Below are 17,221 nucleotides of genomic sequence, written 5' to 3'. Positions count from 1 at the left end.
TACCAACTTGTCTATGTCCTTTTGAAGTTCCATACTGTCCTCCTCACAGTTTACAATGCTTCCAAGTTTCGTATCATCCAAGGACTTTGAAATTCTCCACTGCACACCAAGATCCAGATCATTACTATACATCAGGAAAAGCAAGGGTCCCAATACCAAGCCATAGAACCGTAGAAAAGTCACAGCACAGAAGGAGGCCATTCGGCCCATCTTGTCCATGCCAGCCTGAGGAAACCCTGGTGCCCTTTCTAATCCCACCTTCCTGTACCCGGCCCATAGCCCTGCAGCTTACAGCACTTAAGGTGCAGATCCTGGTACTTTTTAAAAGAGTTTAGAGTTTCTGCCTCTACCACCAACTTGGGCAGCAAATTCCAGACACCCACTACCCTCTGCGTAAAAAAGTTCTTCCTCATCTCCCCCCTACCCCTTCTGCCACTTATCTTGAATCTATGTCCCCTGGTTCTAGAATTCTCCACCAAGGGAAACAATTTTATCCTGTCCACTCTATCTATTCCCCTCATAATTTTGTACACCTCAATCAAGTCACCTCTCAGCCTTCTTTGTTCTAAGGAAAATAACCCCAACCTATCCAATCTCTCCTCATAGCTACACTTTTCTAACCCTGGCAACATTTTTGTAAACCTCCTCTGCACTCTCTCCAGAGCTATTACGTCATTCCTGTAATGTGGTGACCAGAACTGCACACAATACTCCAGTTGTGGCCTCACCAGTGTTTTATACAAGTCCAACATTATATCCTTACTTTTATATTCTATACCTCTGCCAAGAAGGAGAGCATTCCATATGCCTTCTTTACAACCTTGTCTATTGAACTTCTGCCTTCAGGGACCTGTGTATTTGTACACCAAGATCTCTCACTTCATCTACCCCTCTTAGTATATTCCCATGTATTGTGTAATCCCCGTAACTGTTTGACCTCCCTAAATGTATGACCTCACACTTCTCTATGTTAAAATCCATCTGCCACTTTACCGCCCTCTCCATCAACCCATCTGTATCGTTTTGGAGATTATGGCTATCCTCTACACTATCCACTACTCAGCCAATCTTTGTGTCATCTGCAAATTTCCCAATCGTGCCCCCCACGTTCACGTCCAAATCGTTAATATATAACACAAACAGCAAGGGTCCCAACACCGAGCCCTGTGGAGCACCACTTGAGACAACTTTCCATTTGCAAGGGCATCCATCGACCATTACCCTTTGTTTCCTGTTACAAAGCCAACCTGCCACATTACCCTGAATCCCATGGGCTTTTACTTTCCTGACGAATCTGCCATGTGGGACCTTGTTAAATACCTTGCTAAAATCCATGTACACAACATCCACTGCACTACCTTCATCAACCCTTCTTGTCACTTCCTCAAAGAATTCAATCAAATTTGTGAGGCAAGACCTTCCTTTAACAAATCCATGCTGACCATCCCTGACTAGTCCATACTTTTTCCACATGACAGTTAATCCTATCTCTCAGGATTGATTCCACTAATTTGCTCACCACCGATGTAAGGCTAACTGGCCTATAGTTGTTTGGCATTTCCTTTGATCCCTTTTTAAACAATGGAACTATGTTTGCATTTCTCCAGTCCTCCGGTACCTCCCCTGTATCTAGTGAAGGTTGGAAAATCATCCTCAGAGCATCTGCTATCTCCTCCCTGATTTCCTTCAGCAGCCTCGGAAACAATCCATCTGACCCTGGTGACTTAACAACTTTCAAGGATTTCAACCCTTTGAGTACTTCCTCTCTCTTCATGACTATCCCGTCTAATATCTCACAGTGTTCCTCCTGGACTACTATATCTACATCCTCCCTTTCCTTTGTAAACACGGAGACAAAATATTCATTCAAAACCCTTCCCATAGCCTCTGCATCTACACACAAGTTTCCATTTTCATCTCTGACAGGTCCCACTTTTTCCTTAACTAACCTTTTAGCATTAATGTATTGGTAAAACATCTTTGGGTTATCTTTAACTTTACTTGCTAATCATTTTTCATGCCCACTCTTTGATTTCCTTATTTCCTTTTTTACTTCGTCCCTGCACTTTCTATATTCATCTAGACTATCTACAGTGCTTAGTTCTTTGTGCCTATCGTACGCTTTCTTTTTCTGTTTGACCTTCCCCTGTATTCCTCTAGACAACCAGGGGGGGTCTAGATTTGGCAGTACCACTCTTATTTTTGTAGGGGACATGTCTACTTTGTACAATTAGGATCTCGCTTTTCAGTGCTTCCCACTGGTTTTCCACTGTTTTATCCTCCAGCAGTGCTGTCCAGTCCACCTCAGCCGAGTCCCTTCTCATTTCTGCAAAATTTGCCTTCCCCCAGTTCAAGACTTTTACTCCTGTCTTATCTCTGTCCTTTTCCATGGTAATACTAAATTTAACTTAATTGTGATCACTGTCCCTGATATGGTCGCCAACTGTCACTTCACCCACTTGCCCTTCTTCGTTCTCCAAGACTAGGTCTAGAATTGCGTCTCCTCTTGTTGGGTTTGTCACTAATTGGTTGAAAGTATTTTCCTGGTCACACTGCATGAATTTTTCTCCCTCAGTGTCCCTTATATTGTTTGAATCCCAGTTGATATTAGGATAGTTGAAGTCTCCTACTATTATTGCCCTCTTGTTCTTACAAGCAGAAATTTGCCTACATATTTGTTCTTCTATCTCCCGTTCACTATTTGGGGGCCTGTAGTATACTCCCAGTAGTGTGACTGTCCTTTTTTTATTTCTAAGCTCAATCCATAAAGCCTCGTTTGTTGACCCATTTAGTATATAATCCCTTCTCACAACTGGAATTGATTCTTTAACCATTAGTGCTACCGCCCCTCCTTTTTTATCTCCTACTCTATCGTGTCTGAGGATTCTATAACCCTGGATAACTCCACTACAAACCTTCCTCGATGCTGGAAAACTATTCATCGACCTTACCCTCGGTTTCCTATAACGCAGCCAATTTTGTGTTTGCGTTGTGACTGTCCCTTTTATTCCACAAGCTATAACTTTTTTCACAAGTCTGTTATACGGCACTGTATCGAATGCCTTTTGGAAATCCATGTATGCCACATCAACACCATTACCCTCATCAACCCTCTCTGTTACCTCTTCAAAAAATTTCAGGGAGTTAGTTAAACACGATTTTGCCTTTAGAAATCTAGGCTGGCTCCTCCTAATCAACCTACATTTTTCCATGTGACTCTTAATTCTATCATGAGTAATTGTTTCTAGAAGCTTCCCCACCACTGAAGTTAAATTGACTGGTCGGTAATTGCTGGGCTTATCCTTACAACTTTTTTTGAACAATTCTCCAGTACTCTGGCACCTCCCCTCAGCCTAGGGAAGACCGAAAGATTATTCCTAGTGCCCCTGCAATTTCCACGCTTACTCCCCTTCAATATCCTTGGATGGATCTCATCCGGTCCCAGTGCCTTGTCAACTTTAAGTACTGACAGTTTATCTAACACTTCCTCCTTATCAATTTTGATCCGTTCTAGTGACAGAGTTTCCTCCTCTGTCACTATGGCTTGGGTAGGATCTTTGGTAAAGGCAGATGCAAAGTATTCATTTAACACCTCAGCCATGCCCCCTGCCTCCATGTGTAAATCCCCTTTTACTCATACTCATAGACTCTTAGACATTTACAGCACAGAAGGAAGCCATTCGACCCATTGTGTCCATGCAGGTCAACAATGATCTGACTACACTAATCCCATTTTCCAGTGCTTGGCCCATAGCCCTGGAGACTATGGCATCGTAAGTGAATATCTGCATACTTCTTAAATGTTATGAGAGTTTCTGACTCAACCACCCTTTCAGGCAATGAATTCAAGACTCCTACCACCCTCTGGGTGAAAAAATTTCTCCTCAACTCCCCTCTTAGCCTTTTACCCCTTCCCTTAAATCTATGCCCCCTGGTTAATCTATGCCCCCTCTACTAATAGAAAAAGTGCCTTCCTATCCACCCTACCTATGTCTCTCATAATCTTATACACCTCCATCAGGTCCCCTCTCAACCTTCGCTGCTGCAAGGAAAACAAACACAGCCTATCCAATCTTTTCTCATAGCTCAGACCCTCCAGCCCAGGCAGCACCCTGGTAAATCTCCTCTGCACCCTCTCCAGTGCAATCACATTCTTCCTATAATGTGGTAACCATAACTGCACGCAGTACTCCAGTTGTGGCCTACCCAGCGTTTTATACAGTTCCAGCTTAACCTCCCTGCTGTTGTATTCTATGCCTTGGTTAATAAGGCAAGTATTCCATGTGCCTTCTTAACCTGCCCTGCTAGGTTCAGGGATCTGTGGTTACGCACACCAAGGTCCCTCTGATCTTCAGTACTTTCCAGGATCCTGGCCCTACTCCTCCTTTTACCACCCAATAGAAGACTTTTGGATTCCCCTTTATGTTGGCTGCCAGTCTTTTCTCATAATCCATCTTTGCTTCTCTTATTTGCTTTTTCACTTCCTCCCTGAACCCTCTGTGTTCTGCTTGGTTCTCAGTTGTATTTTCTACCTGACAACAATCATAAGCAAGCTTTTTCTTCCTTATCTTAATTTCTATCTCCTTTTTTATCCAGAGAGCTCTGGATTTGTTTGCCCTACCTTTCCCTGTTGAGGGAATATACCTTGACTGTGCCCAAACCATTTTTTCTTTGAAAGTAGCCCATTGTTCAGCTACAGGTTTTCTCGCCAACCTTTGGTTCCAGTCTATAAAAACAAAAAACTGCGGATGCTGGAAATCCAAAACAAAAACAGAAATACCTGGAAAAACTCAGCAGGGCTGGCAGCATCGGCGGAGAGGAACAAAGTTGACGTTTCGAGTCCTCATGACCCTTCAACAGAACTAAGTAGAAATAGGAAAGGGGTGAAATATTTCACAAACCTTGGTTTGTGTCTGCTCTTAAAATTCACAGCACTTAAGGGGTTAAACACTCCTTCTCAAAAATACATCTTATTGTGGTCAGTCGAGAGGTGGCAAAAAGGAGAAATTACCCCCCATCTCTCCTTTATCCGTAACACAATCCATTTATTTCTAAGATTAAATGGACTTGGGAGCAAAGATAGCTAATTAGCAATTCAACCTAGATATAAGGTTAATGTGTTTCATGTTGCCATGGCAGAGGGCAGCAGAAGCCATTTTCGATATCAGGTTATGGGCTTCCCTACAAATCAAGGAACATCAGAGACAGACAGCACCAGTTCTGTGTGATCAGCAGAGAGCTGCTTAGCTTTGTGAGCTACCAAAGCCAGAGTTGGGCAGGAGATGGTGTCTAATCAAAGAGACATATCCAGCAGCCATCTAAGGATTCCAGGAGATTTGTCCTGGCATGGCCATTCATCTGACGATGTTTCTTTTTGTTTATTCATGGGATGCAGGCATCACTGGAAGGGCCAGCATTTGTTGCCCATCCCTAATTACGTTTGAGAACTGAGTGGCTTGCTAGGCCATTTCAGAGCCAACCACATTGCTGTTGGCTGGAAGTTACATGTAGGCCAGGTAAGGTTGGCAGATTTCCTTTCCTAAAGCACATTAGTGAACCAGAAGTTTTTTTTTAATGACAATTGGCAATGGCTTCATGGTCATTGTTAGACTTTTAATTCCATTTTTTTTTATTGAACTCAAATTTCACCATCTGCCCATGGTGGGATTAGAAACTGAGTCCCCTTAGCATTACCCTGGGTATCTGGATTACTAGTCCAGTGACAATACCACTATGCCACTGCCTCCCCCACTATGCCACCACCTTTACTGCTGGTGGTGGATTTAAGGAATTCTTTGAAAACTGAGGGAAGCGTCTGGAGATGGTCACTCAAATTTCCTCCTTGGCGAAATTGAGATAAGAGAACCCATTGGAAGCTGGGAGCAGCTGCGCACTGTTTACTATAAGGAATGTAATTCTGTGGAATTACCTTTCTGTAATTTAAGGTATGAGTTGCTTACAAAAAGGAAATAGTATTTAATCACAGATTTTTTAAGTCATTTTTACAGTAAAAGTTTTAAAATATGAAACCTTGCTGTATCATACTTTCAGCTAATAACTGGAAGTTTGGATCTCTGTTTAAAGGTATAGGCCTCTATGGAGCTCGTGGCACAATGACCCAGCTTCCACTGTTCTCTGGGGTAGAGAATTTCAAAGATTAATGACCCTATGAGAGAAGAAATTTCTCCTCATCGCCATCTTAAATGGGAAGCCCTTTTTTGAAACAGTGCCATTTAGTTCTAGATCCCCCCATGAGGGGAAGCATCCTCTCAGCATCCACCCTGTCAAACCTCCTCAGAATCTTATATGTTATATGTTTTAATAGTTAATATGTTATATCTAGGAATCAGCCTAGTGAATTTCCCCTGGACTGCCTCCAATGCAAGTATATCCCTCCTTAAATTAAGAGACTAAACCTGTTCACAGTACTCTAGATGTGGTCTCACTAATGTCCTGTACAGTTATACCAAGACTTCCTGATTTTTCTTCTCCACCTCCCTTCCAATAAAGGCCAACGTTCCATTTGCTTTCCTAATTACTTGTTGAGTCACAAAAAGTTAGCATGTAGGTACATGTACAAGGACACCCAGATCCCTCTGTACCACAGCATTCTGCAGTCTCTCTCTATTTAAATACTGTTCGACTTTTCTATTCTTCCCACCAAGGCGGTCAACCTCACATTTTCACACATTATACTCCATCTGCCAAATTCTTGCCCACCCATGTAACCTTTTATGTGGCATGTTATTGAATGTCTTCTGAAAACCCAAATCCACTCTGCTTCTACTGGTTCCCCTTTACCTGTTTGTTACATCCTCAAAGAATTCTAATACATTTGATTTCCCTTTCATAAAATCATATTGACTCTGCTTGACCGTGCTTTGATTTTCTAAATGTCCTGCTCCTACGTCCTTAATAATGTTATATTTTGTTTAATTAGGGTTTCATGTTTAGAAGTATCACTCAATGATAATTTGTAATTATATTAAGTAGTTTAGCTAGTTAAGCTATAAATTTAAAACAGTATTTATACCTCCCCAGTACTGATTGAAACTACAGCCCTAGTTTAAAGAACAAAAACATAAAACTCACCAAATAATCACCTACCTGCTTACCTAAATAATGCCTCTGGAGTTCAGTTCTCAGGACTTGCAGTGTCCTGCTCCCTATCTAGTTCTTTAAAAGGCCAGAATGGCACCATTTCCCTCACTTCACCAAATTCCCTCGCTCACCAAATTCCCAAGTTCAGTACTCTGTCGAAGCTGTACTATGACAAGCCGATCTCTGTGTGCTAGAAAAAAACTCATACCTATGCTAGTTGGTATTCCAAAGACCTGAGTCAGGCCCTGCCAGCTAGGGAACCAGTTCTAACTAGCCACCTAGTTAACTAACTATGCAGCTGCCAATAGCAGACAGCTTGTTTACCACTGACTAAGATTGAAAGAAACTACAAGTCAATGTGAACGTAAACTTCAATGCTAAATGCAACACTTGACTAAATTTTAAAAGAGACCAGCTCTTAAAATGCTTAGAATTCCCTGACTTGCCAAATTCCTGAGTATAGTACTCTGTTGAAGCTGTACTCCGTAAAGCTGGCCTCTGTGCCACGTACTTACTGATTCAGTGAAACTATTGGAATAGTTGTTCATACTGATACCATCATATTACTTAGTTGAGGATCTGGATGTTTGGTCGCTGGAGTCTATGGAGGAAATGGACAGAACTGGGCAAAGATGATATTAATTTGGCGAGTGTGCCATTAGGTCATTTGTGTGATTCAAGTGTAGGTGAAAGGCAGGTAGTTGTATCATTCTGTCTTCCTCAGTAGGTATGTGCTATGATGTCTGCGGAAGCTCCTTTTGTACACATGTCCAGAAATCTTGAGTTTGCAATGAACTATTCAAAATTGTTTAGGGATTGTATCTGCACATGCATTATTTTGCACGTGAAAGTAATGAAATACAATGAAACATCCTGTATTATGCAATATGTGTTTTGTTTATATATGTTTGGTCACATTAAGTGTTCTGTTTATGCCTCAGTAGCTCATATCCTTAACCTAAAATCAGCTTAGAATTTTTTTATTTTTCACAATTTCTATCCCATCTGTGCTCCTGAAGGTGTTACCTCTTGTCAACTCTGTTTGGATGTATTCTTGGAAGTTTTAACACATTCTTCCAGCTGCCATGACCTCACATTTGGTTGCCCAACACATCCATTCTTGTGACACACTGCCTCCCTACAGCAACTGCAAATGGGCAGATATGCTGCAGTATCCAATTGGATAATCCTCCACCACTTTTATAAGTAATAACAGAAGTGTTAAAGAAAATGAAAGAAAAAGTCTCAAGTCTTCTAATTGCCCAATGATCAATCTGCTGGCTTGTGCACAGCAATGTTCAGAAGATCGATCATTAATTCCTGACCGTTGGCAACCCAATACTTATACATGAATTTAAACCATTAGTGTTGACAGGCACTGCCGGAGAACCACAGCTCGGAGTGATCCATCCTTCCCTGTCCACTTCCCAACAATGCACACTGGATAGCATTCAGGTGTAGAAACTTTGGCTGATTATTTTGAACACATCTCAAACTTGAGCTGTTGTGCTCAATTTGAGCCTGTAGATCTGCTCCAGCTGCTTGTACTTGGGATCTTCCTGTCCTGTACAGCTCAGTTCCACACCCCATGGTGCGTTTATTCACTGAGGCTAACAATGGCTCTCAGATAAGCAGTTTTATGTTTGCATCATTGCTGCATTAATGGTACCTTGGATGCATCATTTTGATGTCCATTTCATATTTCAAAATTGATCTGATTTGAATGACGTTTTATTTCCTGTTAACTAACATTTTTTTATTTTCATTTCAGGTCACTCACCCACCACATAGTTGCCAAAATGACTAAACTGCGTGGTGTGCTGTTGCTCATGCTCTTCAACCTAATGTATTTCACTCAAGCACAACAGGGTAAGGACTAGGGAGATTCAGCTGGGTTTTTTGAGGCTGGTCACCTCTCTTTATAATGATTTGTGTCAGCCTTTGTAGAAATAACTGATTTTTTTTGTAGAAATTTTGAGGTAAGTCCTTTTTGTTTTCTCATTAACAGGCCATCTTTCATCGGGAACAAGAAATGCATATTGTATTCTATATTATACTTACAATGCAGACTAAGGTGACATGAAACAATGTTATCTGGAAATATTCAAAAGTTTCTTGATGAGGATCGTTTTTTTCATATTGAAATAATATAAGCAGATGTTTTGGTGAAAAGAGGGTAGTGTATGAATGAGGATCACCATAATTTTGTGGGATAAATGGTTCCCCCCGCCCTACACTTTGCCTTTATTTCAGTGAGTTCCTGATAAAACTCTCATCACCTTGCGTAAGTGCCAAGTGGAGACTAGGCACTTTTCCACTGAGGGAGGGAAGCACAGGCAGGGAGATCTCCAAGTGACTGCTTTTAGGGTAGTGTTATTGGGGCAGGTTTCCCATCCACCCTGTCAGTAATGTTTACCCATCATGTTTTGGACCAGAGAATCTGAGTCTTGAGCAACGTGTCTAGAAGTTTCTAAAAGACTATTCTTTCTTTTTAAATAATCATCTACCTATGCATCTCATGGTTTGAAGGCATTGGTTATAAAGAATTTCAAAGAATTTTCCACAACAGCAAAGGAAATTATGGAACTCCTAAAATGATCTAAGTGCACCCGTTTGCTCACCTCCCCTCATTCCCTCCCATTCTGCTTTGAGCTTCGACAAGGTGAGGGGGTGTAAGGTGCAGTGAGGGAGAGGGTGGAAGGGATGTACGCTGTGGGTGCCGGGCAAAGAGGGAACAGAACTGGCTGGGGGGCGGTGGGGTGGGGTTGGGGGGTGGGGATTATCCTTACAAGGAAAACAATAAATAAATACTAATAACATTCTGTAATGGTGCAGAAAAACATTGGCGGTGTTTAGAGAAAAAAAAATGCCTCTATATTTAAGACAGTCCTAAACAGCTTTTCTTTCTTAAAGATGACAGAACAGTTGCTGCTGACATAGTCTTTCTAGTGGATACCTCCTGGAGCATCGGCCAGGAAAATTTCCAATATGTGCGAGAGTTTCTATTCAGGGTTATAAAGGCTTTTGATATTGGAGAAAACAGATTTCGTTTTGGCCTGGTGCAGTACAGCGAGAAGCCACAATCAGAGTTCCATTTAAACACATATTTTACGAAGCAGAACATCCTATTTCATATATGGAACATGTCTTATAAGGGGGGAGGCACAAAAACTGGACTAGCACTAGAATATGTAATCAAGGATCAGCTCACTAAAGCCACCGGGAGTAGAGCGGAACAAGGAGTGCCACAGATTATTATAGTGTTAACAGACGGACGATCTCAGGATGATGTAATCCCCCCGTCTGCTTCCCTTAAGTCAGCTGAAGCTATAATTTTTGCTGTTGGAGTTCAGCAAACTGTTGAATGGGAATTAAAGGAGATTGCGAGTGCACCTCATGAGAGGTTTGTTTATCACCTCAATGACTTTGCCGCTCTTAAGGGCATTGTAAACGACTTAGTGGCAAGTGTGTACACGGCTGCAGCGCACCCATTATCTGATGGGATAATAAAAGACACTACAGGTAAACAGTTAGCTGGTATCACTGCTACTTTGCTTACACTGCTCAATTTATGAGACTTTTTAAAAATGGGAAAAAATGGCTCTCCTGATGGTTCAGTTGGCAAGGCTATGATTATTTAAAAAGCTGAGCTATACAGACCAGGAAGGTTCCAGATTCAATCCCCTGGTCTGTGCTGAGTTCGCTGATCTCAGCCAGGGAAGCAATAGGGGTGCTGCAATTGGTCTCAGTGCCCCGGGCTAGGGAGGGGAATAAAATCAGCCAGGGTTCCTGCTCCTGATTGCTAAACAGTAACTCCTGCTTAAAAGTACATGCATGGACAGAATGGGACCTGGCAATGATGCCTTCCGTGGATCAATGGCCTGCCATTATTTGATGTCTGCACTCATGTATGAAGATGTCCACTTTGGCAAGTTACCACAGGATTATCTTCATCACTGGAATGATTGCCCAGCATGGAGTCAACGCCATCAGGAAAGGAGGGGAGAAAAATTGGAGAGGAAGGAAAATGAAGTAGAGCTTCAATATGCATTTAAATATTGAAAGCCCTGTCTCTAGATGAATTGGGTTCTAAAGTGAAATTAATGAGCAAAGAGCAGATCCACTTTAGAATTTATGTTCTACTAACATCACTGCCCCTCATATCATTGTATATGTTTTAATTAAACACCCATTATGCATCTATATCAATGCCTTGCTACAAGTTAATAACATATCACAACTAAAATGCACTGTTATTGGCGGAATTCAGGGAAACAGAGATAATTTCACAGTTGCTGTGGCATGACCATGCAAATGGCTTGACCAAGCATCCAAAATGTAATTTCAAGAAGTGCATTTGGAATGTAGGTGCCCTCCATTTGGTCGTGAAGGGACCTTGCCTAGATTTATAAGCTGTTGGTCAGCAGAGTTTTGGTAGAGAGACAGTGCAGAGTAGTAAGAAAAAGAATTGTTAAAATCAAATTGGGAAATTAGGACCAGATGAACAAATGTCAGCTAGTGAGAATGGTTTCAACAAATATATTAGGAAGAACTTTAACAATGGAGTAATAAATGTTTGGAATAACCTCCCAGATGGGGTTATGAATGGAAGAAAATGGGATGTTCTAAATAAAGATGGATTAGAAGATGAAAAAGTTAAGGGACTGGAAGCTTTCATTGAAAATTCCTGACGTGCGTTACGTTTATAATTTTTTGGCTTTGCTTTGCCATATGTGGAGAGGGCAATTGAAGGGAGTGGGAAAAAGGCATGAAGATGAAACGCTACCAGGGAAAGAAAGAGCAATTCTTGCAGTTGATGTCCCTTCTCTTCATTGGCTACACCTTCAAAATCTTCACAGCTTTTAATATCAATGAAGATTGCTTTTATTTTGGGCTGACACATCATAGCAACAGTCACAGCAGCCTGAGAATTGTTTGTGACATCAAATGTTCTGACTGCAACTGAGCTGGTTAAAAGGTTTTTTTTGTGTAGATCTGTCAGTCACTCTGAGGCTTAAGATGTATCAAATGTGCCCTAGACCTAAGATATCGGAATTGGTGTAATGGTTGATGTAGTGGTACCCTGATGCGCTATCCCACATTGAAGGTTTTTATAAACGCTTCAAGTACCTTACCTTGGCCTTGCTGTCATAGAGGAAGCACCAAGTGGAGCTCAGGTACTTTCCAGTGACAGATGAAGAAAATAACAGAGTAAGTGTCTCTGTACTGGTCTTGGATACCTCCAAGTGATTGACCCAAAACTGGCATTGAAAATGGATTAATTGAAGGTTATCTGCTCAGGCATGTTTGGGAAATGTGGGGAGGAAACATAAATAAGAAAAACTGAAATGATGTGGAATTGTTGAGAAGTCACCAAGAATGAAGCTTAGATAGTTTTAAAATAATAATGGTGATAATTTAATTCCAGCATCCAATCTTATGAGAAATGGTGAAGCACAGGAGCTTTGGAAACAATCAGAGTGCCAGGAAACCCTTTGTCTTCTCAGTGCTTGACCTATCTGTTCATTTGTGTTGCTATTAACATCCAAGAGCTTTGCTTCCACCATATTTCAGCTGTGTGCACACCATGTACTTTTACACACCTGCTTGTGTTCTACGAAAGGCTGTGACACGATGCACAATGTTAATCACAAAAAGGTTTTAACTTATTCTGCATTCTTTGATTAAAATCAAAATGAACATATGGTGACATATGGTGAGTGTTGCTATCCTGATATTCAGTGAAACAATGTGAGAGTGGACCCAAGTTCATGTCCTGTTTTACTCCATTTGTAAACACAGCTACATTAGGCAGGGAAGTGTCAGAATAAGGTTGTGGCATTTTCCAACAGAGTAGAAAGGAAACATTGGAGGAAAGAATCAGACCTATGGGGACCATTGTAGCTGCTTACAGAGTGAGCTGGTGGCAGCCAGAACATAGAGAAAAATAAAACTTACCTTCTAGAAATAAAGAGGAAAAATGTTCAAGGTGTACTAAAAGAACCATTACCTTTGTGTGCAGATGAACCCTGAAAGCTCAATATCTTTCTAATGGGATCTGTAGAAGTTTTATTCCCCCCACCTCCCCCACAATGTGTTCTCTCCATCTGAAATTTCTACAATGACTGATATTGTCTAATTTCTTAGGTAGTTGACAATGCTGCTCCTTACCAAATAGGTTAATCTGCTGAATACATATCTCACTTGTATGTATGGCCAACTACACGCTTTCATCAAAGTGTACATGCTGCTGCAGGGGACTGGTTAGTACAGTAGGTTAGTATTGTATTCTTTCACCCCTGATCAGAAGGCGCTGGCTCATGCTGATCTGAGTCAGTTTGGCAGTTGCGGAGCTACACATGGTTCTCAATTCCAATAGGTTAACGGAGTTGAACAAAAAACCAACCAGAGTTTCCACAGCTAATTAGTATTCAGTGTTCTGTCCTGAAAAATCGCATACTATGGATGATAGGTAAAAATGAGGCTGGGCTAGTCTGTGATACTCCCAATTAGTACCATCTTGTCATAACTCATTGCCCAGGCTCAGGTAAGATGAATGACCACTTGGGTGATGTACTGTAGCTTGAGGAACAGTACCACAATATGAATCGGTGCCTTCAGGAAAGGAGAGGAAAATAAGAGAGAAAATGAGATAATACCTTACAGCTTTAACAGTGTTGACTTGTGGGTCATAAACAAGGACACTGACTTAAATGAATAGATAGAATAGAATAGGGGCAGGATTGACAGCTCAAATTTCCGGGATATAGAATCTTCAGGCGAGAGAGGGGAGGGGGTAAAAGAGGAGGAGGCATTGCATTAACAAGCTCAGAGAACCATGGATGACCAGAGATTTCAGGATCCAATGAGAAGGAAAAGAGAGGCTTTTAGCAGGTACAAGGGGAGCAAATCAGCGGAGGCATTCATGGAGTACAAAAAGTGCAGGGTGGAGCTTAAGAAAGCAATTAGGAGAGCAAAGAGGGGATATGAGAAAGCTGTGGCTGGTAAAAGTAGGGAAAATCCCAAGATATTCTATAAGTATATCAATGGGAAGAGGATAACCAGGGAAGGAGTAGGGCCCATTAGGCACTAAGGGGGCAATCTATGGGTGGAGCCAGAGGACATCGGTAGAGTGTTGTTAACATCCGTCTTCACCCAAGAGAATGAGGATAAAGATTTGGAACTCGGGGAGAGAGACTGCAAGGTTTTTGAGCAAATTGAGAGAGGGAGTGACAAGGTATTGGAGGTGTTGGCAGGCTTAAAATTGGACAAATCTCCAGGTCCTGATGATTTGTGTCCCAGACTGCTGAGGGAGGCAAGGGAGGAGATCGCAGGGGCTCTGACCCAAATTTTTAACTCCTCTCAGGCCACGGGGGAGGTGCCAGAGGACTGGGGGACAGCTAATGTGGTTCCGCTATTTAAGAAGGGTTGTAGAGATAAGCCATGGAACTACAGGCCAGTGAGTCTCACGTCATTGGTAGGGAAACTTGGAGAAAATTCTGAAGGAGAGAATCTATCTCTACTTGGAGAGACAAGGTTTGATCAGGGATAGTCAGCATGGCTTTGTCAGAGGGAGATCATGCCTAACAAATTTGATTGAATTTTTTGAGGAGGTCACCAGGTGTGTAGATGAGAGTAGTGCAGTTGATTTCGTTTATATGGATTTCAGCAAAGCCTTTGACAAGATCCTACATGGGAGACTTTTAAAGAAGGCAAATGCACATGGGATACAGCGTAATTTGACAAGGAGGATTCAAAATTGGCTTAGTTGTAGGAGACAGAGGGTGATGACAGAAGGATGCTTTAGTGACTGGAAGCCAGTGTCCAGTGGCGTACCACAGGGATCTGTGCTGGGTCCCCTATTATTCGTCATTTATTTAAACAACATAGATGATTAGTAAGTTTGCGGATGACACAAAGATTGGCCGGGTGGTTAACAGTGAGGTTGAGTGTCTTGGGCTACAGGAAGATATAGACAGGATGGTCAAATGGGCAGATAAATGGCAGATGGAATTTAAACCTGAAAAGTGTGAGGTGATACACTTTGGAAGGAGTAATCTGACAAGGAAGTATTCAATGAACGGCATGACACTTGGAAGTTCTGAGGAACAAAGGGGCCTTGGCACGTGTGTCCATAGATCTCTGAAGGTGGAGGGGCACGTTAGTGGGATGGTGAAAAAGGCACATGGGACACTTGCCTTTATTAATTGAGGCATAGATTACAAAAGTAGGGAGGTCATGATGGAGTTGTATAGAACCTTGGTGAAACCACAGCTGGAGTACTGTGTGCAGTTCTGGTCGTCACATTATAGGAAGGATGTGATTGCACTGGAGAGGGTGCAGAGGAGATTCACCAGGATGTTGCCTGGGATGAAACATTTAAGTTATGAAGAGAGGTTGGATAGACTTGGGTTGTCTTCGTTGGAGCAGAGAAGACTGAGAGGCGACCTGATCGAGGTGTACAAGATTATGAGGGGCATGGACAGGGTGGATAGGGAGCAGCTGTTCTCCTTAGTTGAAGGGTAAGTCACAAGGGGACATAAGTTCAAGGTGAGGGGCAAGAGGTTTAGGGGAGATGTGAGGAAAAATATTTTTACCCAGAGGGTGGTGATGGCCTGGAATGTGCTGTCTGGGAGGGTGGTGGAAGTGAGTTGCTTCACATCCTTTAAAAAGTACCTGGATGAGCACTTGGCATGTCACAACATTCAAGGCTATGGGCTATGTGTTGGTAAATGGGATTAGGTAGGTAGGTCAGGTGTTTCTCACGTGTCAGTGCAGACTCGATGGGCCGAAGGGCCTCTTCTGCACTGTGTGATTCTGTGATAATCTGTGTTTTCCTCTCTGTTGGTGCTTTATAGTATTGTCACTTGGGCAATTTATTATTATTACTACCAATGAACAATCGGAAAAATGTGCTTCAGTCAATATATTTTCATACTATGCTAATACGCTTTTTGTGTGATACCCTTACCTTATCATGTGAAACTATTCCCACCTCTGCCACCAACAAAGGTAAACATGTAACCACAGATACTATGCAAATTGGTCATTGTGTTTACCTACCTAACTGTGACTACATTTCAACAGTAATTCACTGGCAGTGATTCATTTTGAGGGGGCCTTACGACATTAAAGGTAGTCTAAAATTGTAACCTCAATTTTCTTGCTTCATCCTAATAATGCCTTCCCTCACACAATACACGTTTAGAAAGATATAAGTTGTTCACCTACAATGCAGTTCCATGAAATATCCCCATTCATAATATAGATATTATTCAACTCCGAGTGACAACACTGACCATAGCTCATGGCTTGGCTGAAAGAGGTGAAATTTGCCTGAGGCAACCTTGTGTGATGGGCAGTCCTGAAATGCAGCTCTAGCCAAGTCAGATTATCGACACTGTAACAGTGAATACTTTCAAAGGTATTTGCTCGGTTATGTCAGACTACATTTGTAAACATAGATTCAGGCAACTACAGGGTTAAAATAGTCACAAAGACTGTATTTAAAGTGAGAATTTTCCTGATGAAAATAAAATGTTATAGAGAATCACATAAAGCTTCAACATCCTCATGGTTTTGTGTTGATTATTTTTATCTTTGTTTAAACAGAGGGTTCTGATGACATCATTGAGGGAAGTTATTATTCAACAGCAAGAGGGAGTAGAGCTAACAGACATCAGTGAAATTGAGATCATCTTAGATGTTCTCCACCTAGATTTTCTGTGTCCTTATATACAATACACTGACTGCAACACCACATAATTTATACTGGCTATGTCATTGATAACATACATTGGCTATGATGTATAGTATATATTGATTCAGCAAGTCTTCTCAAGCAGCACTATATATTATCTCTGCTGTTAGTTCAGCTCCTTCGTTCACTTGGGCCCAGTAACTTGTTTTCGTTTCCTTCAATGATGCCATCTGCACACACGATTGAAAGAAAAAAAAGTAACCTACAGAACATAAATGTAACAGAAAGAGAAAATAACCCAATTAGTGTTTAAAAAAAATGCTTCTTCATTTTTTGAACTGCCACCTATAGCAAGAGATTTTCTTAAAATTCAGCCTCTCAAATAATTTTCAAACAGTTCTTATAGTGGGAAAGAGGGAA

General features: G+C 41.6%; 1 protein-coding gene across 1 annotated transcript in view; it reads left to right on the top strand.

The window, feature by feature from the left end:
• Positions 1-17,221, top strand: part of LOC144686457 (collagen alpha-3(VI) chain-like) — a 254,671-nt gene that overhangs the window by 28,379 nt on the left and 209,071 nt on the right. Inside the window, exons 2-3 of the mRNA XM_078551696.1 lie at positions 8,873-8,970; positions 10,015-10,623. Of these exons, the coding sequence (XP_078407822.1) occupies positions 8,901-8,970; positions 10,015-10,623 (679 nt within the window). The 5' untranslated portion in view covers positions 8,873-8,900. The remainder of the gene's footprint in view (positions 1-8,872; positions 8,971-10,014; positions 10,624-17,221) is intronic.

This window comes from Cetorhinus maximus, chromosome 11, assembly GCF_964194155.1.
Source record: "Cetorhinus maximus chromosome 11, sCetMax3.hap1.1, whole genome shotgun sequence".
Classification (NCBI taxonomy): Eukaryota; Metazoa; Chordata; class Chondrichthyes; order Lamniformes; family Cetorhinidae; genus Cetorhinus; species Cetorhinus maximus.
This window is presented reverse-complemented; position numbering and strand designations above follow the sequence as displayed.